Source organism: Sesamum indicum, linkage group LG3, assembly GCF_026168435.1.
Source record: "Sesamum indicum cultivar Baizhima isolate 11 linkage group LG3, ASM2616843v1, whole genome shotgun sequence".
Taxonomy (NCBI): Eukaryota; Viridiplantae; Streptophyta; class Magnoliopsida; order Lamiales; family Pedaliaceae; genus Sesamum; species Sesamum indicum.
In genome coordinates, this window is record NC_142659.1 from 17,420,279 (window position 1) to 17,448,254 (window position 27,976).

Genomic DNA, 27,976 nt, shown 5'->3' on the forward strand with positions numbered 1-27,976 from the left:
TATAATAATTGGTGTATTTTTTTATGTGCAAAAATTTGTATACTAGTATATAAACCTGGATATTATATATTGGCAAGGTGCGGGGGCTGGGAAGTGGAGAAACATATATATATATATATATAATAGAGCGAAAAAGAATGGCATAATCCCCGCCTCGCCTCGCCTGCGCTTCTTTGCTTCCTTCTCTTTCCCTCTCATCTCTTCCCGTTTCGAAAACCCTATTTCTTCCTTCCATATGGTGAAGAAGGAGGTCACCAGACAACAACTGTTGGAGCGTTGGAGTGTTATTGAACAAGAAGACGATGACGATAGCCTCTCTTCTGTTCATCCCCTCAAACGTCGTCGTTTGCGCCAGCTCAAAGAGCAATGGTTCCCTCTCATTCCTTTTTCTCTTCAATCACTTGTACACTGGATTCCCCTCTCTCTCTCTCTCTCTCCTTTCGCTTTTATCAAAATTTTGCCTGTTACATTACGAGTATCAATGTTCACAACCACCACTTATTCAACAACAGACCTTCTGCCTAATCTGTCTTCCATTTTAACGACCCAGTATCAAACATTCTTGTGCAAGCTCTATCAATTTCTCTTTTAGCTTAAATTGCAACAACTTGGCTGCCAACAAGGGTCGCATTTGTGTGACCAATATTCCCACTTTTGTATTTATTTCATTAATATTTGTGCTAAAGATGGCTGGTAATTCTCCATATCCAGGTTTTCAGATGCATTCAACTTCTTGATATATTTGCCAAAAGAATATCATGTCTGGTGTGGTTACTGGGATCTGATGGGGCCTCTTCTGGAAACATTCTACAATTATTTCAAGGAAGAATGCCATGATTCTCCTCTCAAACTTTTATGGAATAGAATTTCTCAAGAGATAACAAGTTGCACTCTATGCATTCACCAGCATCATCAAGCACAACAGATGTATGATAAAGAATATGAGGAGAGCTGTATAAGTCCTCTTCTTGACGTGCTGCGTATGCTTGATGAAGAAAGAATCAGCCAACACCTCAAGGATCTTAATGCTAGAATAGCAAAAGGGGAGTATGACGCAGGACATGATTATGCACAAGTTGTGAGTGTTATGTTTGAGGTACTCACTCACATTCTCTCTTGGTTTTGCCTTTTTGGTTTACGTCATTTTGTACTTTTTAATATATGAACGCTCGCTGAACTAACTTATCATCAATTCTTTTTGATGGTTAATCTAATCTCTATTAGAGATTGAAAATATCATAAAGTCTGCTATGCTTGTTACTCAGGAATCAAATATAATCTAAGTTCTCACCAAGCGTCTTTGTGAAAAGGAACTTGGAAGAATTAGAGAAGTATTCAACTTGTCAGAACAGCTAAAAAGCAACATTGGGAGCCGCAAAATGGATGTGGATAATGATAAGCCAATAAGCTTCTGATTGTAAGTAAAGTTTCAATGGCAAAAAGGTTCAACATAACTTCACCAAAAAAAGAACATGGACTGTATAATGAAACACAAATGGAACTCTCTAGACCCTTAAGAAAGTAAAAAAACTGGTGTGGGTTACTTTATCTGTATGATCAACTAGATAGTATCCACAAACTTGCAAGATCATACAATAGATATCATCTGGTTTGATGCAACATTTTGTATGGAATATGGTTCTGCCTCTTGCTTTGCCCTGCTGCCATCTCAGAATGCATTGCTGGTCAACTCTTGATTGTTGTTTTTTCCATGCATATTGCATGATTGCCGCCGATTCTACGACTTAATTTTTTAGATTCTTATAAAGAGCAAGGAGTTGCACTTATGATATTGACTTCTTACTTGGCTGAAAACATTACAGCATGGGTATATAATGGCCGGTGTCCCCTTATCTTTTGCCAAAAACTTATCAGCACCAACAGCTTTCTCACTCAGCAAATATACTGAATATTTGATAAGTTTTGCTTACTAATTCTGTTAATCTGAACCTTTATGGATTCAAATATCTAGATCAACTGACCTAGTTGAACCTACTTAACCATATTATGCTGCTGGCATGCACATCATGATTCAGTTACTGAATTTTAAATGGGATTCTTCTCTCAAGATCTCATACTTTCTATTAGTCGTGCTTTTTTGTTAGGTTTAATTACACTGCCCTTCCCTGAGGTGGAGTGTAATTACACATAGACCCCATGTGGTTTGGGAAATTAAATCTAGTAGTTGTTGTTTTTTCCCGTCTAACAAATAGGACCCTCCGTTAGTCAAAATCCACTGAATTTGTTGATATTAAAAAAAAATGAATAAAAATTCATATCTACTCCTAATTGACTCATCTATGTGTAATTACACCAGAACTCAGGGAGGGCAGTGTAATTATCCCTTTTTGTTAATTGGAACTCGAGTACGAGAAAATACAAATTATGTTCTCTGATTTTTATTTTTCTAGTAGACGCTATGAAGTGTTTTTCCAAGCATTTCAAAAACATTTTATCTCTAGATTTTGAAAGCATGGAAAAGGCAGGACACCTTATGAATTTTTCGGCCAAATTCGAACTTTTCAAAAACATTCTGCATGAGCAAGAAAAATAATGGACAGATGCTTCATGCTCATTGCCTGTTTATTAGAGTTATATTCTTCCTTAGTCAGTATCAATTACATGATGCCATTTTATATGGCCTCATTATTAATTCTTCTTTGTTCTGAGAAAAAGGTTTTGATGTTCCCCATCTTGTTGGATGATCAATCCTTGGCCACAGAGTTTCAGATTTTTATTGAAGCAATTGATAATTCTCACGAATTAACGTTAGATGGATATCAACAGTATCCGGTAAGAATTCAACTCAGTTGCTTTTACTTGACCTTCAGATTCTTTTCATTGGTATACCTGCTCTGTTTTCCTACAGTGGTCCTGCTGAACTATGGGTTCTTCATTTCTTATTGTTTCGTTAGGGAGTTTATGCATTGCTTTTCTTCAAAAGCAGAAGAGTGCGATCTATAGGTCTTCGCTTGGCTGGACATATGGGTAGATTGAGGTACCGTTTTTACTTGTATTGGCAGTTTGCTATAGCTTAGCTTGATTTATTGCATATATTTGCAGGTTACTTCATATTCATTTAGTTATGCCTCTATCAGAGATCATTATTTAGGTTATGGTGTTTGTGAGCTTGGGAATGGAAGTACTCCTGGGAGGCCATATATTATGCCAAGTTCTTATAGGAAATGAAGTTATTCTGAACTTTCTTTTTGATAGTACCCTAAAAGCAAAAAAATAATGGTTTCACTTTGGTATGATGGGCATGCCTAATGCAAGTATGAAAATTTTCCAAAGTGGTTTTTGTGGGATCAAACTTACTTCACCCAATTATCTTTCCTCGGGGAAATGTGTTGTTTTTATAGGTTCATATGACCTATAATTTTCTTTCAGAAGTATCTCATGATTTGTTCTATTTGGTCATTCATATTCCTTTGGCTGAACTGTGATAGCAGTGAAGCCTATTTTCAATTCCACATGTTTCTTAATCATTTTCTGTTAGAAAATGTTTCGCTTATGTGTATGTGCTCATTTATGCCATTTGGTGAAATCATTACGGTCCAGAACATCAGCATTGTGCAAAGTTGAGTCTTAGACATGGCCAAATCATGTTATAGAAAGATTTATTAAATGGAGAAATCTGTTTCATGCAGGAGATCAACGGATTTGGAACCATTGCAGCATTTACTAAGGAAATGCATTTGCATATTGGAGACAGAAGGCATGCAGCCAACTATGGAGACATCAAGGCCTAGGGTACAACTGGATCGAATAACTGTATGGCTTGGAATGAAAGCATTGTAGGAAGCAGCTGGTTTCATTTCTCAATATGTGTAAACCTATACTTCTTTCATAGTTAATAGGAATTTTCCATTTTGCGTTTTGAAGGGTTGGGTTTTTAGAGCCTCCAGCATTTGAAGAAGGGATTGTAGATCGGTATCCTATTTTCCTTAGTATTGTGCTGAACCATATTAGTGATGATTCGCTCGAGTTTTCTCATGCGGTTAACTGCCTGAGACTACTCTTTGAGAAGCTTGGTATACGTATCGTTTCTAGCTTTGGTAATTTTATATATTCGAACTTTGGCACCACTTGTTTTAATGTTTTGTTGCACAGGATGTAAACTATGGTTGAGAGCTACATTGTCTCCCAGTGTTATGAGAAATACACTTCTGGGCCAGTGTTTCCATACTCGAAATGAGAAAAGCCATAAAGAAATTTTTGATCTTTTCCAGCCTTTTCTGCAGGTATGTTTGTGTTGTTAAGTTTTATTTTTGTCTCTCACTAAGCTCTCTTCTTTCTGTTTTTCATCAATTTCTTGGAAACACGGATGTGTGGTATGCATCTCTGTTATAATTTGTGTCTTATCCTTCCAGTCTCTTGAAGCTTTGCAAGATGGCGAACATGAAAAACAAAGAAGGCATTTTTTATTCTTTCTCCTGCATCAAGTGCCCGTGAGCAGTAATTTTAGTGTGCTGATGAGGAAAAAGGCTTGCCAGGTTGCTCTCCTGTCCTTTATGATGTCTTTGCTAAAGCATGTTATTTTTGGTTGCACGCAAAGTTCATTCTCGCCATTTTCTTTTTCCTTTTTACTTGTTATGCAGATAGCTCTTCTCATTGTTCTCCGAGGTTACAAGATGGATCCACCTTGCCCACCGTCTGAATGTGCACACATGTGGTAGGTATCTGTTGGCATGTCTCTGAGCTCTATATGAGATGCATGGACAAGTAATCTAATTCGAACGAGTGACCGCATACCTGAAAGTATATTTAGGTTGGTGATTTCATTCTCTATTTCTCCTTGCTGTCAATTGTACAGGGGCCCTTCTCTTGTGTCTTCTCTGAAGGATCAGTCGCTGCATAGTTCTCTTCGACAACCTGCAATTGATCTTATAGAAACCATTATTGTATCTGATGCTTCTGCATTGATCTCTATAATTTTGAATGGTCAGTTGCATCCAAGTGATAAACCAATCAGGCCGAGTAACTATGGTGATGTGGAAGACGAAGAAGACATTTTGTCTGGTTTCCATATTAAAGAGAAGGATGTTAGTTGTTGGAAAGAATTCACTGTGCAGCATAAAATGATCTCACAGGTAGATGGGAGCTGGATGTGTGTACCCATGTTATGGTTTGATGTGTTAGTTGAAATTGATCCATTGGTCCTTCCTTTATCCTTTTCCAAGGCTGTCTTTTGGTCATTATCTCGGTTTTCAGTAATAGAACCTGAGAATAGCACAGAAATGGCTCTTTCTGTTAGGAATTGGCTGGCAACCTGTGCTTCAGAAATTTCTTATCTGTTTGGGTGGAAGGTTCCCTCAGGTTCTGATGATGGCGGGGATGGAACAGAAACGAGAAACTCTATTAGAACTTCAACGATGTGCCTGCCTTTAGTTAGGACATTCAAGAGGTTAGTTCCTTATGTTAGATGTTCCATGGCAGCCATGTAATGCGAGCATGACAATGATAACTTGGGCACGTGTGATTTTTTGCACCCTAGATGATAGAGTTTAACAATTGCACAATCTGGACAAATAATGCAGGTTAACTGCTCATTACACTGTTAGGATGGAACAAGGAGATGTTAGGAAGCAGTGGACCTGGGAACCAATGATGAGCAATAGTTTGATACTCTTTCTTGTGGATCCTAATGATGTAATTGTTTTTAATTATGATAGTTTTGCTTTGAGTTCTTGAGAATGATAATTTTCTGCTTTATGTTTTATTGAGAATTTTGTCTAAAGTTGAGCCTTAAAATTTTACTGATTGTTTTAGAATACCAGACAAGCTGGTAGGCGTATTCTTGAACAAGTTTCAGATGTTCGTGGCCTTACTTGTGGTCTGCAATTTCTTTGCTCCACGCCACCATCATTGTTTGCCGTCCTATTGGGGTTGAGACATGCTCTGAAATTGGTAAGATGTAGTAATATAGTGGGACTGCGTTTTGTTTTACCGTTAATAAATATTGCGAAGTGTTGAAGTCCACCTGAGTGATGATCAATTGACTTAATCACCTATATGTCTATATCTGTTAAAGTGGCATGGGTTTTTCCGGAGTACTTCTTTTTGCTCATACTGTAAGCTTCAGCCTTATTGCCGAAGTGAGTTTCTTGTCTTCCCAAAATTTCTCTTGTCATTCATAGTTTCAACTTTTGAGAGAGATGTTCGAGTAAACTGGATCCACGGCCAGTTGGTTGCTGTCTTTTCTCCTTCAAGTAACAAACTAGTAAGAAGCTAAATAAATTTTGCTTTACTAATGTAGTTTCCAACCTCATTTTTCAGGTTCAGCTGGATTCGGTTCTGTTAAACTTTCAGGCTTTACATCATCTCTTCTTCATCCTGTGCAAATTGCTCAAAGAAGGAAATTCATCTGCTCAGACTGTCTCCCAAGATCCATCTAATGTTTCCGACATTTCAAAATTTTATTTGCAAGGTGGATTTCTAAAGCAACCTGTATTTGATTCTTCACCCTCTGATGGTGATTGCTCATCATTTGTTAGCTTGACATTGTGGAAGAAGTTTAGCTCCTCACTATCAGAAATTGCATGGCCGTCAATTCTGAAATGCTTGGATGGAGGCAAGACATTCACAGATTACACAGTATCTCAGGTCTTCATTACACTAGAATTATGAGTCTAAGCTGATTCCTTCACTGTTGATACTTTACTTTGCATTCCCTATGATCTATTTAGTTTCTGTAACATTTTCATTTTACCCTTGAGCATCTTATATTATTTTTAAATATATGTATCAGCTCCAATAGCACATAAATGGTTGAAGATTAAAATTTTCACTGGCTCATTAATCTTGAGTAATGAGTATTTGTTGGAATACATAATCTGCTAATTGCTACTATTCCCTGAAATTTATTCAGTTGACTCATCTCAGTGGTAATGTAAATTACTTCAGGACCAGGTTCCTCTGTACTTTTTCTGCTGCGTCTATTTGAGGAGTCACACATCTCCTTTTCTTGTTTCAGATGACATGTATACGTCTGCTCGAAGTCATGCCTGTCGTTTTAGAAAGGCTGCCCCAAAATTCTGGCATTGTGTTGCAAACTTTTGGTAACACGAAATGGCTCCACGATTTGGCTGATTGGGGGAAGTCATCCCTTGCTGTCGTGGTTAGGTATTGGAAACAAACATTAGCTTTTTTGCTTGGTCATATTAAGGCGTGCTGCAGTAACAAATCTGCTTCAGCAATTTCTGATGTTGAGAAACTTATTTCATATGGTGAGCTTTAATTTACCCCTACACTTACCCCTACACTGTTTTTTTTATCTCTAGAGTGTTAATTACCACATGATATTTGATCTTTGTTTTTGAGTGCAGAAAAAGTTTCAATAGATGAGGTGAGCAAGCAAGTAGCACGCCTTTCTGTTTCATTAACGGATGAAGGTTCTACATTGAATAAAATTGGTCGTCAATCAAAATGTTCACCTTCTGGAGAGTCATTGAATAGGAGAAACTGTTCAGCAGAATCCGAAATTCTGATCGTTGATGAAACAAAAATGAATATTCTAAATTCTGAATCATTGATCGACTTGGAAGGAGAACATGTCATAGTTCTTTCTGATGATGAAAAACAAGGAGACATTTCTGCTCATCTGGGGCTTTCCAGTAGTTGGGCAACTACATATGGCGGTAATCATGCTGATACAGATGCTGCCGGGAGAGAGTTAAAAGCTGACCTGAAGGGAGAAGTCAGCACCCATGGGGGTTTGATGGTGTCCCCTGGGTCTCATCATCAGCTAGATTCTTGTTCAACTGATCTTGTCATTGAGAAAATGAGCTCAGATAATAATGTAGGCATACAAATATCTCAATCCTCTATTCAATCTGAGCCATCAGCAAGTAAGAGAAAGAAAGTTGAAACAGAAGATGGTGTAACCAATTCTTTCTTGTCAACAGACAAATCAAATTTGACAAAACTATCTGATGGAACTGTCAATTCAGAAAAAAATGATTCATTTGCAGCTCAACTGCATTCAAGAAATGCCTTTCCCGAGATGACTTCTGCAAGCAATGTTCAACAGAGTTTGAAAAAACCTCCAAAAACTAGTGATGAAACGATGAAAGAGTTAGTATGTGATACTGATGACAATGCGTGGAACTTTTCATTTTTCAAGCCACCAAGACGTCACCAGACACTAATAACAAAGCCAAGCACTTCTGGCCCTAAACGGCAAGTTATCCAGCTAACCTCACCTGTGGAGAACAGACCTGGATCTATGAGGCTGGGTGCTGGAGTGCCAAAAAGATTTCAACCTCCCAGGCTTGATGACTGGTACAGGCCCATCTTACAGTTGGATTTTTTTGTGGCTGTTGGATTAGCTTCTGGAACTGAAAAAGATAATCAAAATGTTGGCAAACTAAAGGAAGTCCCTGTTTGTTTTGAATCACCTGATGGGTATGTTGAAATTTTCCGGCCCTTGGTACTGGAAGAGTTCAAAGCGCAATTGCAAAGTTCCTATGTGGAGATGGCTTCTGCAGAAGAAATGTCTTGTGGAAGTTTATCTGTGCTTTCAGTTGAGAGAATTGATGATTTCCATGTTGTTCGCTTTGTCCATGATGAAGATGAGTCTACTGCATCTAAAAGTCTGTCAGAAAATGATCTCATTTTACTTACGAGACAACCACTGAGAAATTCTAATAGTGACACTCACGCTGTTGGAAAGGTATCCAATATATGGATTTGACTATGTAATGACTTTTGCTTTTGAGTTGGCTTGTATGATTTGAGTGGTTGCCTAATTCACGATTCAGAAAATAAATGGTTCTTGTGCTGTTGCCATTTAACTAACTTTATGGGTGTACTTCATTTTCTCAAGTTTCATTTTGGATGGTAAATTGAGTCATAGAAGTTATGTATGAACCAATTCAACTCAGCAAAGTCATATACTTATGTCGGGTTGGTATTTGAATGTCTTCTTTTGCTCTGTCAATGACGATCTCTAGTAGTTACAAAATTCTTCTCTGTAAAAATCAACAGATGTAGTCTTTGTTATGAAATTAATTAATGTTATTAGTTGCAGAAGTTGCTGTTGTCACAAATTATTTACATGCTTATGTCATTTATGGTTTTTCTTATGATGTTGCTGAAATTCTTCTTTCTTTCTTTTTGCTGTCCGATAATACATTCTTTTGTCAGTTGGATGATCTAATCAGTGTATTACCATCCTTGCTATTAGTTTGAGATGTATTTATTTTGTATTTCATGATTTAGTAGTCTGGGCTTTTTGGTTGGTGTTATGCTCTGTGTGGTTAGCTTAACTGTGAACTTGGCCAATTTACCCAAAAATGTATTTTCCAGTGCTTGGTATGCATTTTGCTTATGCTTTTTGTCTGTTCATAGGTTGAGAGGCGTGAGAAAGACAATAAAAGAAGGTTAAATATCTTAGCCATCAGATTGTATCTTCAAGGATGTTCTCGTCTTAACCGAGCTAGAAAGTTCCTTACTGAGCGAAGCAAATGGTATGTTGGTCGTATTATGAGCATTACCCCTCAACTTCGAGAATTCCAGGCATTGTCATCAATAAGGGAAATCCCTCTGCTTCCAGTCATCTTGAACCCTGTCAATCATCCTTGTGGTCAATATGAATCGAGAACTGAAAATCTTAGTAAACTACCTCAACCTTTGCAGCAGATTTTCAAGTCATCATATAATGGCAGTCAGTTGCGGGCTATTAGTCTTGCTATTGGTGAGTTCAACTTGAAGAAGGATTTTGAGTTGACTCTTGTACAGGGTCCTCCAGGTGTGTGGTTTTTATTTGTTTTCCCCCCTATTTCTTTTTGCTCTCTGGTTTCTTTCATATTTATCAATTACTACTCATTAAATTCATCATTTTGTGCCAGGAACTGGGAAGACCAGAACGATCGTGGCCATCGTTAGTGGTTTGCTTGCTTTCTCTCAAATGAAAGATTCCAAAGGATTAAGAAATGGTGGACCAGCTTTTAGCATTAGTTCTATCACTAACCAAAGGATCAGTCAATCTGCTGCAGTTGCGAGAGCCTGGCAGGATGCAGCATTGGCTAGACAATTAAATGAGGATGTCGAAAGTAACAAAAGATCTGCAGGAAGCTGCATTAGAGGGCGGATTCTTATTTGTGCTCAGTCAAATGCTGCAGTTGACGAGCTAGTTGCAAGAATATCGAGTGAAGGTCTTTATGGCTGTGATGGACAGAGATACAAACCATATCTCGTGAGGGTTGGTAGTGCAAAGACTGTCCATCCAAATTCTCTCCCCTTCTTTATTGATACACTTGTCGAAAATCGTCTAGGGGAGCAAAAGAGGAATGCCTGGGATGAAAAAAAGAGTTCGACTTCTGCAGATTCTTTAACCACTATACGTACTAATCTAGAGAAGTTAGTGGACCGCATAAGGTACTATGAATCAAAGCGGGCTAACTTGCAGGGAGGAAATTCTGACTCTAAAAATCTAGTGGAAGGAGATTGTGGAGATGCTGAGGTATTGTCTGATGCCGAACTAAAAGAAAACCTAAGGAGATTATATGAAAAGAAGAAAGCAATGTATACAGATCTTGCCAATGTTCAGGCAAGAGAAAAAAAACATAGTGATGAAATCAGAGTCCTAAGACACAAATATCGAACAGCTATCTTGAAGGAGGCTGAAATTGTGGTAACTACACTGAGTGGCTGCGGTGGAGATCTATATGGGGTGTGCTCTGAATCTACATCAGGCCATAAGTTCATTAGTTCATCTGAGAATACTCTATTTGATGCTGTTGTGATTGATGAAGCTGCTCAAGTACTTTCTTATTCTCTTTCTGTCTTATCCTTATTCCCTCGTTGATTTGCTAAATTCATGAACACTCGTGCATCTTTCTTTTTCTGCCTTTTGAAACTATGTCTCTAACTTCAAGATTTTACTAAGGCCCTGGAACCTGCCACTTTGATCCCACTTCAGCTCCTAAAATCGAGGGGTACAAAGTGTATCATGGTAAACAGTTGACTGTACATATTTTTCACTTTTCCCCAGAATGTCAGGTATCATTAACATGAGAATTTTTCATGTAAGGTTGGTGATCCAAAGCAACTTCCTGCCACAGTTCTCTCTAATGTTGCCTGCAAGTACTTGTTCCAATGCAGCATGTTTGAACGATTGCAGAGGGCAGGACATCCTGTAATTATGCTCAAAGAACAGGTACTCTCAGAGTAGTCCTTAATGAGATTAAGTCTTTCCATATTTTCCACATGATAACTTCAAAGGACTAATAATCTGTCTCTAAGCATATTTTAGTTCTACACGCAGGAGGTGTTGCTAATTTATTTGATATTTATCCCAAAGATAAATCTGACTATCTTTAGATTTCACTTGCAGATACATAGTGTCTAAAATAGTATGACGTGTAACCTAAATTTGATGCTGTCCTGTCAAAATACTTGATGTGTCCTTTTAGTGAGATAAATATCTTAAATTGATTCCTCGCAATTCAACAACCTCTATTTTGGGAACACTGGGCATGGCAATATAGCCATTTCATACTAAGCCTGGTATATGTGATCTACCTCAAGAAGTTGAATCTTTGAGATGACATTAATGATTTATATCTTAGATAAAGCATTAAAACCCTTTATTGGTTTTATCTTCCATTCCTGTCATTTTGATTTTTTTCTGTTACTGCTAGAACTACTTGTTTTGTCACTCAGTATTGGAAAACAGACCAAGTATTTTTAAATTTACCAGTATAGGATGCATCCAGAGATATGCCGTTTTCCTTCTTTGCATTTCTATGAGGGCAAGCTGCTAAATGGAGATCAGATGTCTGGCAAAGCTGCATCCTTCCATGGTACTGGGTGCCTTGGGCCATATGTATTTTTCGATATTATTGATGGGCAGGAGCTTCGTGGTAAGAATGCAGCATCCTTGTCCCTGTACAATGAGTCTGAGGCTGAGGCTGCAGTTGAAGTGTTGCAATTTTTTAGGATGAGGTACTTATCCTGCATCTCTGTGATTCTTCTGTCAATGACTTGTGTGATTAAGACAGTTATATTTGGCAGTTATCCCTCAGAATTCTCCGGCGGAAGAATTGGTATCATAACTCCTTATAAGCGCCAGTTATCACTTCTGCATTCACGGTTCTCTAGTGCATTTGGGCCTTCTATCACTGCCGAAATGGAATTTAATACGGTTGATGGTTTTCAAGGTCGAGAAGTTGATATCCTGCTGCTTTCTACTGTTCGAGCAGCAGGATCCTGCTCTGACACAGCCAGGGTCACTAGCAGTCTTGGATTTGTCGCTGATGTGAGACGGATGAATGTTGCTTTGACTAGGGCCAAACTGTCTCTGTGGATTTTCGGTCACGCAAGAACATTACAGACAAACCAGAGCTGGGGAGCTCTTCTGGAAGATGCCAAACAAAGAAAATTGATTGTATCCGGAAAAAAGCCGTACAGTTCAATTTACAAGTTTGGTTTGGAGAGCAGACCTTCAGGAAATTCCTCGAAAATTCAGTTGGAGGAAGTTGGAGGGATCAAACCTCCAAGTGAATGTGTGAATACAGAGAAGAAGGTTGTGAAGCATACTTCCGAAAGGAAAAGAAGATGCCTTGGTGTTGTACCAGAAAGCATCTATACAGGTGAAGGAGGCATTTCTTCTTCAACAAAGGATGCTGCTAAAGATGACCAAAAAAGCTCCAGAGATGGCACAAATGTCTCAATGAAGGAGGTTGCATCTGTTGTAATTCCAAATAGCGATAACAAAGTATTGAAGGGTGCAAAGTCAAAATTGGAAGTAGACCAAGTTATGAGAGATAAAAGCTGGGCCTGCAGATCTAATGACAATCAAAATAATGTGAAAAAAGCTGGTGTTGGAAAGGGAAATGATATTCACAATACAAGGGGACAGTCAGCTGGGAAGGTGAAGAGTGGAAGCCAGAAGCACCGGAGACCTGTAGCTGATGAAATGTTCTCTAAAACCTTTAAGCATGATAAGCTACAGGAGGTTAAAGCCGGCGCATCATTGTCTGTGGGAAGCTCCAAGGAGAAGGGTGAACAAGGAGCTTCTACCCAGGTTGAAGTGCTTGAAGATTCAATTATGAAAAGGAAGCAACAGCGTGAGGCTGTTGATGCTCTCCTGTCATCAGCTCTTATATCTTCGAAGAAGTCAGAATCCTCGGTGAAATCATCCGTGAAGAGGACTCTTTCAACATCAAATACCAGTTGTGATCCTATCAGACCCCAGAAGCGAATAAATGGTTAGGTCATCCTTTTCCTAGTTCATGCTTGTGAATTTTGGTTAGTTACACTTTAGTGAGTTAACTGTCACTGGCAGGAGTATCTTTTCTCCTCTTTGAGTTTGAGCTAACAAGTAAACTCCAGTTAACATCTTGGCCTTATCCTTGAGATATCACAAGTTTGCTAGGAACATCTCTTCTCCTCTATGATGATTAACTTCATATCCTTGTTCGGTTGTGTATAACTTATGAGTCTTTATAGAAACAGGCGGTTTCTTGTAAATACCTTCCTTGAAGTACACACAGTCGAATTGGCTGTTAGGATTGAGAATTGAAAAGTTACATTGGGTACTTCACATTTTCAACTCTCAGAAAAAGTTCAGTGCTTGGCATGCTTTGAGCTTCTCTTGTCATTAATTGATTTTCACTTATGCTTTCTGCATCCTCATGAGTATAATATATGACAGATTCATAGAAGGAGAACTCTTCAAGATCTAAGGAGTTTAAAGAAGCCTTGGGCCTTTGAAGATGCTGTTGTACTGTATCAAATGGTATATTTTTCACCCCAAAGGTAACTGGTACATGTTTGACCAGGCCAGTAGATAGCATTTAACCTGGCTCGCCGAGTTTCTGCTGGTTCGTTTTGCTTCCTGGATAGTGAAGTGATTGAAGGGAAAAAACTACGTGTTGCCGATCGTTCCCTTGGTACATAAAATATACTTGCAGGAGTTGAGGTGGTCCCTTTGACTGGTGGTGGCCCCTATAGAAACATTATTTCTGCTCATATTGATTGAATAGAAAGCCATTTTAGTCTTCTTCCATAGCTGATTTGATACGCTAGATATGGTTCTTTCCTTACCATGATTTAACTTGTAAAAGCGGATCATCTGATAGGCTCAGGAACGAATTATAAAGGAGCCGATCAACACATTAGGCCCAACCACAGCATCTCTTGCGGAGCGCAAAAATCTAGCTGAAGATGGCCCAATTCTGAGGAAGTCCAATTATCAGACTATTAGGCCCGTTAGGGTTAATGACTATTACTAAATAAAGCTATAGGTGAGAAAGAACGAGACAAAAGCAGTTAAGGCTAGGTAGAGATGACGACACTCGTCAATGGATCTTTTATCTGTTAGGTATTTAACACCTTGTATGAAATGAAAGGAAGCATGGAACAATGTTAAAGAAATCTTCATCTTCTTCCTCTAAATTCTGGAGCTCCACCCCTGCTTGAATTGGGATACCTTTTTATAAATTTTGATAGCATCATCATCACTTGTTTGTCATTTGACTGCCGGTTAGCCCTTCCGGAAAATGTGTGGATCAACGTGATCTGTGCTTCAACTGTTATTGTTTTATGTTGGGGTTGATGGAACTAGGATTAGATGCTCATGTATTACTGAGATGCCCTGCAGGGGACCCATGAAAGATCTTAAGATATATATGCATATATTTACACAGACTGCAGCTAATTCAGTAATCAGTAATTTAAGTGTGGTTGGATTATGTGCTGCGTTTGGTTGAGTTGCATAGTTTACTTCACTGGTGGATGAAGTTGCAGAAGAAAGGCTCAATTCAATTAACATATGCTCATCTCTAGGGCTCTGTATAACTCTCTCTCTCTCTCTCTCTCTCTCTCTCTCTCTCTCTCTGTGCCTGACTAAATGTATTTGGTATTTGGTTGATTGGTACGAGGATGCCGACACACCGCCCATCTTCTATCTCTGGTACATGCATATGCATATAATTGACTTGGTTTTGGGAAGAATTTGGAATTCAATTTTGAACTTATAGTCTTTCCCTCTCTATCTTTCTTTTGCATCTGAAACGAGCAGCATCGAGTGATTTGATACAAATAACAGAGTAATTGCAAGAAAAAAAAAGAGAGAAACTCTCAAGTGTATTATTAATAATTTATAGCAGTCGAATTGTAGTTGAATGAGGCGTGTGTTTGGTTTACTTGAAAGCATGAGGATGTAAAAGTGAGTTAGGGTCATGATTAACTTCAAAACCCAAGTTTATTGGGGTTATTTTTTTCATTTAAAAACACATGAACCAATGTGTACTAACATGTCCGCTTACCTTTTGTTTTGACTTTGACCGATGAGGAGTTGAGTTGGATGGGATCCCGCACTAGTTATGTGTTAAGTCGGTGGTCTTAATTAATGACTGCCAACTGGTAGTTTGTTTAGCACACAATCCCATTCTAATTATTTCTATTAACAAGACGTGAGGAGTTAAGAGCATGGCATGCTTTTGGTACTGATTAATGGGGTGGGGTATGCATAATGATCTGTCATCTGTGTAGTGTAGGAAGGAAATGGGGAGGCTGATTCTTCTTCTCCACCAATACCATCTCCTAAGTAAGGGGCGAATGCAAATCCATCCAGCAGAAAGCAAAAGTAGAGAGTACAAATTAAATATGCAATGAGATCACTACTATTAATTACTGTGAGTAGATGATGGCATAGTGGCATGGCATGCCCAATGCCCAATGCCCAATGCCTTTTTCACTCTTCAAGACATACTTACTAATTAATCCATTCATCCATACAATAATAATATATATTTGTTTGTTAGGAATAGGATGGAGTGGAGGAGAGGTCAATCAATATTGGATATATAATAGTACTGGTACTGGTACTGGTCAAGTAAATTCCATAGATAGAAATAATCATCTCAACCAATTGCCGATAAAAGACCCTCCAACTAACATACATTAATTATCGACTGCTATGATAATTATAATAATAATAAAATGATGCTTGATTGATTATTTCATACAAGTGTGTATTAATGTGTAATTACTAATTAGCTAGATTTAGATAATTTATTAATGTTTGAGTCAACTGGAAAGGAATCTTTCAGGCTACTTACTTTTCTCTCTATATATATGAAGCAATATTATTGGCGATGGAGCTGCTCCGTGCATGCTTCCACCAAATTAAACTGCACCAATCATATATATATATATATATAATTTTCATCAACAAAAACAAACTTTCTTCTAGTTATCTTTTAATTTCCAGTAGCAGGAGGTGCACATATTCATTATTCATGGCGGATTCATCATCATCAAGTAGCAGCAAGTCGTCTTCCTCCGGCTCCAACAAGATAAGAGAGATAGTTAGGCTTCAACAGATCCTGAAGAAGTGGAAGAAGCTTGCCACCACCACCAAAAACACTACTAATAGTACAGGCAGTGGTACTGGGGGCAGCAGGAGCATTAAGTTTCTGAAGAAAACACTATCCTTCTCGGAGAGTAGCAGCTCCAACTCCAACTCCAACTCCAACTCCTCATCTGCAGGAGTATTGGGTGCAGTCGCCGTCCCAAAAGGGTATGTTGCGGTGTGTGTAGGGAAGGAAGTGAAGAGGTTTGTGATCCCAACAGAGTATCTGAGGCATCAGGTGTTTGGGATTCTACTGAGAGAAGCGGAAGAGGAATTCGGTTTCCAACAAGAAGGAGTGCTTAAGTTCCCATGCGAAGTGGATTTGTTTGAGAAGATACTGAAGATGATGGAAGATGAGAAGAGGGCAGCGGCCAGACCCGGATCATCATCAACTGCTAATTCATCATCAATATTAATATCCACGCTGCATGATGAGTTGATGAGCAGTAGCAGCTGCCCTAACAACTGCTCGCCCGACACTACTACTGAATTAACCCCAACTACTCACCACCCTCAGATGTGCAGATGACACACACACACACACACACACACATATATATATATATATATATGCAGTGTAATGCTCATCATCATTTTTTATATATACTTACTTCATCATCGTTCAATTCTCTCCCTAGCTAGACCTAGCCTTTTCATTTTCTCTATTGAATGCTAAAATCACTCAATCCAATTTGTATTCTGTTTTTCTAGATAAAGCCTTACTGATCGTCATGCATGCTCATATTACATATTCTTGTTTCAAAGCCATCTATAATATATATGTGTGATATTGGAGAGAAGGACAGTATTATGTTAGTTAGCAAGCCAGCTACAACTACATAGAATAGAATACATAACGACTTTCAATCAAATAATGCATGGATGCTTATCTTTATTAATATTGATTGATCATGGTTGAGCTAATATATAATTAACTAATAATGGATTTGAAGCAAACACATGAATTATCTGTACGTATGTATACGTACTGCTTTATAATTGGGATCCATTTGTAGCTAGGCCGTTTCGCATGCTAGACTGCAAAATACAGAGCATAAGGATACGGTAGCTGAAAATATTCCAAATACTTAAGAGATCTAAACTTATTATTCAAAGTCCATATATGGCCACTTGATTAATCGTGTCCTTGTTCGTATATAAAGTTATGTACGTTTGTACGGTTGTAGAATTAATTAAAACTAACGATATATACATGCATATGCAATCAAGTTCATTTTTTGTTAAAAAAGATGAACAACTTGCATAGAGCTAGCGAGACAGTAATGTTTAATGCACGTCTCACAGTACATATACAGATGATGTTGGGCAAGGAATCTTGATCTATGTACATATATACGAACTACCAACTGGAAAATCTGATCCGACAAAGTGCCAAATTCATCGCCGCGACGCACATTCCAATTCTAATTATATATATATATATATGTATATATTTGTGTGTACTTGCGGGTAATTAAATGTTAATCACGAGACGCATGATATCAGTACTTAATGAGCTTAAGCATATGATATGACATGCATGTGCCACAGATTCAGCAGCTCTACTTGTACTTACGGACCACACTCTCTCTTTCCGTATCTCTCTCTCTCTCTCTATATATATATATATTGTTACCACTATAATTATCATTAGAGGGGTAAGTTGACATTCTAAACACAATTATTTTGCTCTTCTTATCTGTAGTTTAGTGGTGATTGTCTGTATAATGCTTGCTGATAATATATATATATATATATATATATAAATTTATTAATTAATTAGCTATTCCAATTTTGCCCAAACTAAAGGGAATAGTTGACGAATTCCATTCAAATTGTTGATTCAACGTATGTATACTTGACGTCCAGTAGTGAGCATTGGTGATCATGGGTAGGGGTGGTTAATAGTGACTCCTCCACATGATGACCACCTTTACATTTTCTATTCCAGGAGGCCTGTTTTCTCGAAACTTTAACAACATGCTATTGCCAACCTTCATCATATTGTGCGACATAATATTACATCAAAGATTATTGATGATGGATGATCATCAATACATTGTATGAAGTAACCTAACTCCGGAAAATTAGGTACGATGATATATATCATGTGTAGACTTCTTTGCCACAGGTGAGGAAAAGGAGGATGAGGAAAGAACAACTCCCCTTCTCCAGCCCCAGGCTATGGAACTCAATTACAATCCACTTCCTGTATTTTCTATTCAGATTTTCCTTTATATGTGGTTGATTCTGTATATTTTGATGTCAAATTTAGAGGCTGGGATTCGGTGTTTCACATTTTTGTTAATTGTGGCAGCTGGCTGGTATTCCATATTAGTTAATGGTGCCGTCCCCATTCTCCTTAGTTAGCCTCCTCATCTCACATATTAATTAATAACTTTCCAAAATCTTTGTAACAGCACCAGAAGGCTGGTAACATATTCTGTTGAAGAACCATTCACCACTCACTAAGAAATATTTATAAATATATGCAATAGATGGACGCATTCATCCCAAAAGGATTCTTTATCAAACCACGTAGAACAAAAATTAAGGCCATTTCATTAAATTGTTTTCTTCCAGACACAACCCTCTATGTTCATACTAATGCCAGCAACTTGGAAAGTACAATATCAGATTCACAAGGAACATGCACAACTAGCCTACCAATTTCCTCCCCACCATTACCTCCCTAACTACTTTCTGTATATGCATTGCAATATCTGCTGGATGGTGATACAGATGAAACCTCTTGATGGCTTTTGGCCTTGTTCATCATTGGGGTTGCACCGAAAGTAAATTATGTACCTTGTTCAGTTCTATAGAGCAATTGGCACTGCCAATAATGCCACCTCTTTGTAGTAACTATTCCTTGCGTCTACTTCATTCAAAATTTCCAGATTCTGGCAATGTACAGCAACATCGATCATCGCGAATATTTGTCCACCAGTATCTTTGCTTTATCAGGTGCAAAGAAACGTGCCTGTCCACGTCCATGACCAGTTACAGTGCATTCTATACATTTTAAGTCTAGAATATCGTGTAAAAACTTAAAAAACAACCTATCAAATAATGATCACATTGGCCCAGTGGAGCATACCAGTAGAAGATATGGTCTTTTAAATGCTTACCAAAACTCTTAAGTTCCCACAGCATAAAGAATGACCAGAAACAATTTTTAGGGAGAGACATGCAGATTTACAGCAGGTGTATTCTTAGAATCCAAAAAGCTTCCAGATTCTGTACAGTGTATCCATCAGATAAGACTATTAAAACAAGTGCCTAACTCAAACGCAGATAGAGCGTTGGTCATCAGTTGCAACAGTAGATACAACAACAATGCCATTACTATATTCGCATGACCATACTACCCAATGGAGAAGAAAACTTTGCTAGGGGTGGCTCTCAGAAGATTCAAGTTAAAACCTCTGATCTATTCTTAATTCAATCCTCTACTTGAGAAAACCATTAAAAGAGTTGTACGGTGAACATGGGCCTAACATGCAATACAGCCACAACAGAAGATTTACGCATTTGTAGGTTATCATGAGCTCTCAGGGCAAAAACTGCCATGATACACGACCAAAAGTGACACCCACATTATTGAAGATGGACTTCACTATCTTCAAATTTTTTAGGTACTTATGTTACCCTGAGATGAAACAAGGAGCAAAGGAGTTATTATGACACACTGAGGCCTCAACTTTCGGATGTTCTAGACGTCAACAAAAAAATATACACCAAATACCATTGAGAGAAACAAGATTACCATGTATAATTGTGAAAGAAGCAAAAATAGATGTAAAATTAACCTAAAGAACTTTGGTTGACACTCTAAACCTTGCTCTAAATAGCGTCCCTATAACTTGAACTATACCAAGAAGACAAGCAAATGGAAGGGTCAGTATGTTTTGCGATTATTGTCTCACGCAGATAGAAGGTGGAGAGAAAGACATTAATGCTCTGACCTGTATAAACATTCTCTCTGCATCACCAATACTTCCATTCTCTTTCAAGATAATTCCCTGCAGAAATGATAATAGAACTGCTCAGTGGGCTTCTATCAGGAAATTCCAATGATACATGCCCCTAGTTTTCATCTTATATTGAACCAATCTCAAATAAACACAGGAGATATATTGCATTTCATCTGTCAGAAAATTCTCTATTAGAAGCAAAAGAAAACATGGTAAAACATATGCAAGATGGTTATAGGTACTTTAAAAAGGATAATGATGGAGACAGTTTTACGTTAACCACTGGTTGATGCATGAAGAAGAAATAATAGAACAAGAACCTTCGCCAAGTAACCCCTGAAATCATCAGGGTGGCTAGAGATAAGTTGATCATAAACAGATACTGCATCACTGATGTGGCCCCAATCTGAATAGGCTTTTCCAAGCAGCAAGTCAACCTGAAAATTGCACCATGGCAACACGTCGAATCAAGCAGTACATTGAAACTTTTTGTCCCCCAAACTAGGATTTCGAGGCCAATAAGATAGGTACAAAATAAATGAATTTTGTCTTGTATTTAGTTTCCAACCCAATAAACAAGTTAAGGGACCCTCTTGCAGTTACATCCTCAAGTTACATATTCCAATGATGCATAAATACATTTCTTCCGTGTATTGGGACTACATGACCCTCTATCCTTAGCACATAATAGTTGAGTCTATCTATTGGAAAACATAGAGCTCGTTTGGTTGTGTTTTCAATGAGATTATTTTCACTTTTCACTATTTGGGTAGTTGGGATTTTGTTTGGTCAAGCCATTTTCATTGAGAATGCATTCCTATTTTAATTGAATTTTTTGAAATTATAGGTCACATGGGTTGGTCATACTTGTCTTTATCTTGTCAGCATGTCTTTTCTTGTTTCAAATCAAATAAAATTGCTTTCTCTCCCAACCATTTTGGTCAACCTTCATAATTAATTTCTATCACATCAAAAATACATATACCTATATTCTTAATTCTCACACCTATATACCTATATTTGGAAATAACTAATCCAAATATATTCTCAGTTTTCGCACAGAAATCAATAAAGCATTTTTACATAAATACAATTGTTAGAAACTGAAAATGAAAATGAAAACACAACCAAACGGGCTCATGGATTTCCAAGAGTAGATTTCATTTCTTCTAAACAATAATTCAGTAAAAGCAATTGAAGCAAGAAAATTATGATCACCAACATTGATGCATCAGTACATCAATTCTATGAAAAGATTAAGGAGGCCAGCATTAATCCATGTTAGCATATCAGGGATGAACAAATGATTGAAACTAAGGGAGCACAGGATATTTACCAATAGCGAACATTTCTAAATTTATGTTAAATAAAAAAATAAAATAAATTCTATCAATCAACTTTAATAACATATACTATTTACTTTAAATAATTAAGCAATTTAGAATAATTATCATTCCAGTGATATACACATGTATCGCAAATTCAAGTATAGTTAAATCTATACCATATTTATTTGTTATTCTTTTATCAATTTATGTATGTCAAAAAATTTATTATGATTCTTTAGTTGGTGCAACACTTGATGCATCAATTTTCAGTTAAGGATCACATTATTTCCTCCAAAAAAATATAAAATCTTCAAAGTTAGTTATTTCCAACCATTTTACCTCAATGTTTTAATAAAGTGAAAAACTTGAGATACATGTACTAAGAAGTTAAAAGGTACTTATAGCTCTTTATTGACTCAATTACCTTAATTGGAAAATTTGTAGTATAACCAAATACGAAAAAGTTAAAGTTTGATATTGTTTTGAAAAGATTTCACCAAATCATCTCTAAGATACTAAAATTAATAGGCCGAACAGTATGTGTCACAAGACGAAAAACACATTCATTTTGTTACGCAATAACCGCGTAGAAAAACACAGAAATACTTTACCTTGAATGAAGATCATAAAAAATTGAGTACCTAAGAACCAAAAGGTTGAAAGAATATTTTCTTAAATGATCTTTTGCAGAAATTAACAATCATTATCTATATACATATTGTAATCAACTAATGAAAGAAGAAGAAAAATAATTTCATCCATACTAGTTTATGGATAAATAAATTGACTGGGGTAATTGGTGCTTTACTATTAATTTTACATTTACATTACAAGTTTGGGTGACATTTTCTAGAGGGACCATCCATTGTCTAAATTATATATGTATATTATGTAAAGTAGGGGTGTAAACGAGTCGAGCTCGAGCTCGATTTGCAGGAGAGTGGCTCGATCTCGAGCTGATTTTTTGGTATAATTTTTTTTAATTATTATTATTATTATTAGTAGTAGTAGTAGTAGTAGTAGTGGTAGTAGTAGATTAAATCATGGGATCGTATCACCAAATTTTTACATAAATTTATAAGTAATAAAATAGATTATTATAATGTATACTACGTTATAAATATACCAAAATATAGTATGAAGTTTTAATTTATTGTTATAAATATAAACTACTAGTTAGTTTAGCAGTAATATAATTAGTAAAATATACCCAAAAAAAAAAAAAATTCATACTGAACAATTTAGAATTGTAGAAAAATATCCATTATCTGAAATAATGCAATTAAAATACATAAAAATATTTTATAGTTGAAGTTAATATATATTCACAATCTGCAAAATTTATATATTTATAAATGTTAGTATAACATTGATGTAACTATCATCTTATATTGTTGAACAACATGGGTTAATTGGGCCATCAAAATTCAGATCAAACCGTTATATATGATCAAACTTATAGAAAAATACATTCGGTAAAATTTTAGACTTATTGGATATATGGAAGTCGAGATATCGTACTCAGAACATAAGAGTAATCATTTAAGACGGTGTATCGTTGAATCAGACAATGTGATTTTAAATCATACTATCTGATATAATCTAATGGACACAGTCTTGTATATTTTTAAATTTAGTATGAATTGAGTGACTGAATTTTAAGATATCGGAATTATTGATTAAACTTTTTGATCTCATTATATATATAATAATTAAAATAATTAAAATTGTTCAACCATCATTATTATTATTATTATTTTTAGATTAATTCATAGAAATTACTAAATTTCAACATAAGTTTATAAATAATAAAATAGATTGCATAATGCATAGTATGTATCTTTATATAAATATAAAACTCAAAAATAGATAAAAAAATCATAAGTAAATTACTTGTCAATTTAAAAAAAGTAATAGCGTAATACAAATATATATTAAAATATAACATAAAGTTTATATGTGTCATATTAAATAATAATTTTAATTATAAAAAATATTGTAATTTACTAAGTTCTTGATTAAAATTATTTTTGTATAAAGATTAAATGTATAAATAAAAGTATTATAATTTATTATTATCCAAAATAAAATGTACGATATTGATTAATAATTATAATATATAATCAATTTTGAGTGTAAAATTGACAAAGTATTAAATATAAAATTAAATATATAAAAATTTCAAAAATAAAAATATATATATAAAAAATAAATAGAAAAAGCTCGCGAGCCGATGAACAGAAAAATTGAGCTCGAGCTCGAGTCGAGCTCAAAATCGAGTTGGGGCTCGACTCATTTGCCACCCCTAATGTAAAGAAAGAAATACATATGCTAAGAGGAATGCTAATACTCTTGGGGGACTGGAACACCTCCTTGCTAATCAGTCCTGAATTGTTCATTCAACTTTTTACTTGAGATACTTAACCTTTATGGTTAATAAAATTTGAATATTTCCAATATAAAAGCTGCACAACGTCTACAAACATCAAGTACGCAACAGCAGCATTATTCAAGAAGTTAACCTCTTAGTTATGCTTGAAGTAAATCCATAGCATTAGAAGAAGACTCACCTGAATGGGATCCACATCAGATCTCTTTTCTGCTGTGCTGACAATCCCATCATCATTACGCTTAGATTTTTCTTTATTCAGGCGTTCACGAGATGCCAGGAGCACTTGAACTGCCTAAAAAAGAAGCAACAGTATTCACAGCGTGCATGGATGAAATATTAACAACAGAAAATGTCAGAACAGATGAAAAAGGAGGTAAAAATCACTGTCACTACATTCAGATTTATGCAGCTCTATTTGAGTTGCATCAGCAAACTTGCAACGAAGAGAAGGTTGCAAGATACCTCCAGACAGCTCGTTACAAAGCAACAGACTAAGACAACACTATTTGAATGAATTGAGAGAGAAGCAATTGAGTTACAAAATACAGCATCATCTTAGATGTGTTCATTCATTTTGCATTTTAAGCAACCTCATCAGGTCTTTTGGCAGCTAGCAACGAATTTGTAAGACCTCGAAGGATTTCAAAATCGACACTTTTTGAGGCCTGCACAAAATTGAAATATACATTCAGCCATCACAGGAAATGTTACCTCAAACTTCCTATACCGTGAGGAAACATATATGTAAGGAATATAATTGTATATGCAATTCTTCATGCTGTTTATCATGACGTGGTGGCAAGAATACAGATATAAGACTTTCATGCCAAAAGCTTGGTTGACTAAGCTTATTCAAGACATCTTACTTAACTACTATATCTTCGGAATCTTAACAAATTAAGCTTCTAAAGTATTTGCATAAAATAAGATCATGAAACTTATTAAATGCTGTTAATTACAAGGAGGATGTTGGTAATAACTTAATTTTGTAATCAACATAATCAAAAACAAAAACATGGTTCTTAAGATACTTAAAGTAAGATACAAACTTGTAAGATCCAAAAGTCTTACTTTTTTTATGCTTGTAATCTCATCTTGCAACTATCTTATAAGATCTTTTCAGGGGTATATAAGTCAAACAGAATACCCTCTTAGATGCATGAAAACTATCAAAAATAATCCCACACGGGGCACCAACTTTCTGATAAATGTAGTTATGTGAGCACCAAATGAGTATCAGATGGAGAGTCTGGACCATGAAGAATGAAGCAAGGTAGAAAGTAGCCTTCCTTTTAACATATATAAACAGGTCCATGTTGTATCAGGAACAAAGTCCGAGTGAAATGATTAAAAGACTTATGATAAACTAATATCCCACGAGTCCACGGCAGACTAACCCTTTCAGCACTTCTATATGCAAAAACACTTCCTTCGTAATCTTTGAGCTCATATTTGACTTCACCAAGCAAGCGAAAAGCATCAGGATCACTTGGTTTCTTCTGCAGATCAATTTAGGCCAATTTTGAAACAGAATCCCAGCTTGAGATAATTTACAGTCTGATATGTTCATCATGATAGCAGAAGAAGAGCAATAAAGAACAAACCTCAGTCAATTTTTCAAGCAATGTCGCGGCTCTTTTATATTCTCTCATTTCTGCTAAGGTCACTGCAGCTCCCTACAAGAAATAGTTTGAATAAATGTAAAAAGGCTGGCTTAGTTAATAAATCACATGACATTTTCTTATAAAGTACGGAGCACTATCACAATATGTAGATGTTATCTCATGCAGGACATTCGAACTCACTTCTAGAGCAGTTGAATCTTCAGGAAACATTCTAAGTGTTTCTTCAAACTGCTTCAGCCTCTTCTGCAAAAGCATATGAATATTATGGTAGATGGGACATGAGTTGAGACATTGCACTGATAAAAGCCTTATACTGGAGAGTGTTGCATCTAGACTATGATATCTACAAGAATGGAGCAAGAAGCAACAGAGTTACATAAAGTAAAAAAATGCATCTTGAACAGCTTCGATATACAGTTACACGCAAAAACATTAGATTTGGCTAACTGCATAAGAAATGCATCGAAAATTTAAGACAAGTATAAACACATGCCACAGAAAATTAAAATATGAGTTCTTATGGGTAGCATTTTACACCAGGGAAGAAAAAAACAAGGAAAGCAACAAGCAGTATCCAAACATCTGAGTTACAATCTGATTTAAAAGATTGCTTAAAGTACAGGATATTATTCTGACCTCAAGGATCGCTCTTACTTCTTCTGGAATCTTTTTAGCAACAGTAGCATCCTCCTGTGCAGGGTTAACACTAGAATCCCAAAGACCGTATCAGTTTTATTTATAAGTAGATTGCAAATAAAAAATTCTCACATTAGGACATCAAAATTAAATGCACGCACTTGAATCTAATGGTTCGAAGCCTAAGAACACTAATTAGGCAAAACCTACAATACTATTGGCAACTGCAAATACGAGTAGATGTCTGGAAAAAAATAACACTTAGAAGTATATTAAAATTAAGTTAAACTCCTCTATGTTGCCCTTGCAATCTAATCATCACAAGAAAGCACACAGGAAGTCGCACTATGGGACAACTGTTGTGGCATTCTCGTAGATTGACAGGAAATGTGATGTGAAAATTGAATCAAACACAATGCAAAAAAATTATGTGGAGAAATAATAATCAAATTCAGGAGCTTATGAATCAAACAATTTACCAGCAACTGGGAGAGAATTGATCAGAATTGTTCAAGTTCTTTGATACATACCTTCCAGAAGGGAGAAAATCTCCAAAAGCAAACACCAACCCAAATGTAACAACTGCAACTCCAACTCCGATCTACCATATTCCATTCTAGAAAATGGAATCAGCAATCACAGGAGAACTGAGAACATTCTAGGAAAGAAGTAAATAATTGCATCAGCTAAACTAATGATATACCTTAGTCCCTAGTCCAATTGTGCTACTGTTTGTCTCAGTTGGAGCATCATAATCAATTGCCCCATATTCTTTCTGCTCTTCTGCTTTTTTCTGCTCAAGCGCCAACCTTCACAGTTGGCAGAAGTTTATGGTCAACTAGCTACCAAATCAAGGTTGCTTAGAGTATGAAAGAAAGAAAAGAGAGATAAAGGATATGTGGCCCAAGTACTGAGAAAATAATTCTGTTGCATTCGTAAGCGACTGGTTCAAGTGGGGGGAAAGATATGGATAATAGATATGAAAGTGGTATAGCACACAAATTTAGCGCACAAACAGAATAATGTCACCAGAAGTAAAATGAAAGACAAAAAGTTGTATGAAATCTAACTCTTAAATTCAGAATATTTTCTGAAAAGTAGGAGGAGAAAAATGAGGGGAAACTACTTTCTAACAGCTTGGAGACGCTGCTCGAACTCAAGATCATCCGAAGAAGTGTACTTCATTCTTCCACCAGTTGGAGAATTTAAACCAGGCGCCTCTGCAAAGATAGTAGAGAAAGCTCATATCTTTAACAGTGTGGAAGGAGGGAAAGTAATAACAGTGGTAGAAGAAACGATATGCAGTTACGGTTGGAGGATTGCTTAGGGGACGATTTCAAATTCCTGTGAATTTGGGAGAGGATCAGTATTATATCATAAAGAAAAACACTAAAAATGAAATGAAAGAAGGATGTGATGAGGGGTTACTTGTTTCTTGATTTCGGGCCAAATCCGCGGTTAGGGGGAGAGGAATCGTCGGAGCATTGGATTGAAATGCCAACCCTCCGCTTGGGATTAACGTAGTTAATAGTACGACAACAAGAAGGGTTAGGAGAGAGATGAAGATGAGGCAGAACAGCGGCCATTGTTGCTTGTGTAACTGTGAGAAGCAGGAGGCGGTTTATGCTTATCGTTGGACTGCCACAAAAGGTCGC

The 27,976-nt window shown here is 36.5% G+C and overlaps 3 protein-coding genes across 14 annotated transcripts; 2 read left to right on the plus strand and 1 right to left on the minus strand.

The window, feature by feature from the left end:
• Nucleotides 1–85: 85 nt before the first annotated feature.
• Nucleotides 86–14,403, plus strand: LOC105157939 (P-loop containing nucleoside triphosphate hydrolases superfamily protein). Of its 11 annotated transcripts, none has more exons than XR_016064644.1 (23): nt 86–369; nt 712–1,096; nt 2,677–2,793; nt 2,916–2,998; nt 3,651–3,797; nt 3,886–4,034; nt 4,114–4,244; nt 4,374–4,496; nt 4,602–4,675; nt 4,817–5,407; nt 5,541–5,652; nt 5,773–5,910; nt 6,280–6,606; nt 6,977–7,229; nt 7,329–8,674; nt 9,352–9,751; nt 9,852–10,765; nt 10,892–10,957; nt 11,036–11,161; nt 11,705–11,949; nt 12,019–13,214; nt 13,661–13,898; nt 14,088–14,403. XR_016064644.1 is itself a non-coding variant. In XM_011074480.3 (22 exons), exons 1-22 carry the CDS (start codon nt 236–238, stop codon nt 13,666–13,668), a joined length of 7,065 nt encoding a protein of 2,354 aa, XP_011072782.1. In that variant the 5' UTR covers nt 86–235; the 3' UTR covers nt 13,669–14,403. The 11 variants fall into 11 exon arrangements, 7 of the variants coding, with proteins under 7 accessions (XP_011072782.1, XP_088734702.1, XP_020548202.1 ...); XR_847485.3 differs by having other exon boundaries at nt 14,094–14,403; XR_016064645.1 differs by having other exon boundaries at nt 13,661–13,744.
• Nucleotides 14,404–14,615: 212 nt separating this feature from the next.
• Nucleotides 14,616–17,054, plus strand: LOC148788756 (uncharacterized). Its single transcript, XM_088878577.1, has one exon. It carries the CDS (start codon nt 16,107–16,109, stop codon nt 16,890–16,892), a length of 786 nt encoding a protein of 261 aa, XP_088734703.1. The 5' UTR covers nt 14,616–16,106; the 3' UTR covers nt 16,893–17,054.
• A 1,848-nt stretch (nt 17,055–18,902) lies between these two features.
• On the minus strand, nt 18,903–27,925 carry LOC105157941 (Tetratricopeptide repeat (TPR)-like superfamily protein). Of its 2 annotated transcripts, XM_011074485.3 has the most exons (14): nt 27,750–27,925; nt 27,631–27,665; nt 27,448–27,541; nt 27,025–27,130; nt 26,852–26,922; nt 26,322–26,391; nt 25,866–25,928; nt 25,665–25,736; nt 25,458–25,559; nt 24,651–24,725; nt 24,239–24,352; nt 20,661–20,777; nt 20,332–20,388; nt 18,903–19,346 (listed from the first exon to the last, which is right to left on the minus strand). In XM_011074485.3, exons 1-14 carry the CDS (start codon nt 27,905–27,907, stop codon nt 19,290–19,292), a joined length of 1,191 nt encoding a protein of 396 aa, XP_011072787.1. In that variant the 5' UTR covers nt 27,908–27,925; the 3' UTR covers nt 18,903–19,289. The 2 variants fall into 2 exon arrangements, with proteins under 2 accessions (XP_011072787.1, XP_088734704.1); XM_088878578.1 differs by lacking the exon at nt 24,651–24,725.
• Nucleotides 27,926–27,976: the final 51 nt, after the last annotated feature.

What these genes read in the sequence shown, in the direction of transcription:
- LOC105157939 (XM_011074480.3), top strand. Translation starts at nt 236, where the DNA reads ATGGTGAAGAAGGAGGTCACCAGACAACAACTGTTGGAGCGTTGGAGT. An exon ending in TTTTCCAGCCTTTTCTGCAG is followed by an intron (nt 4,245 to 4,373) that starts GTATGTTTGTGT and finishes TTATCCTTCCAG; the next exon opens with TCTCTTGAAGCTTTGCAAGA. An exon ending in TCTGAATGTGCACACATGTG is followed by an intron (nt 4,676 to 4,816) that starts GTAGGTATCTGT and finishes TCAATTGTACAG; the next exon opens with GGGCCCTTCTCTTGTGTCTT.
- LOC105157941 (XM_011074485.3), bottom strand. Translation starts at nt 27,907, where the DNA reads ATGGCCGCTGTTCTGCCTCATCTTCATCTCTCTCCTAACCCTTCTTGT. An exon ending in CCCTAAGCAATCCTCCAACC is followed by an intron (nt 27,542 to 27,630) that starts GTAACTGCATAT and finishes CTATCTTTGCAG; the next exon opens with AGGCGCCTGGTTTAAATTCT. An exon ending in CAGAGAGAATGTTTATACAG is followed by an intron (nt 19,347 to 20,331) that starts GTCAGAGCATTA and finishes GGACGTGGACAG; the next exon opens with GCACGTTTCTTTGCACCTGA.
- LOC148788756 (XM_088878577.1), top strand. Translation starts at nt 16,107, where the DNA reads ATGGAGCTGCTCCGTGCATGCTTCCACCAAATTAAACTGCACCAATCA.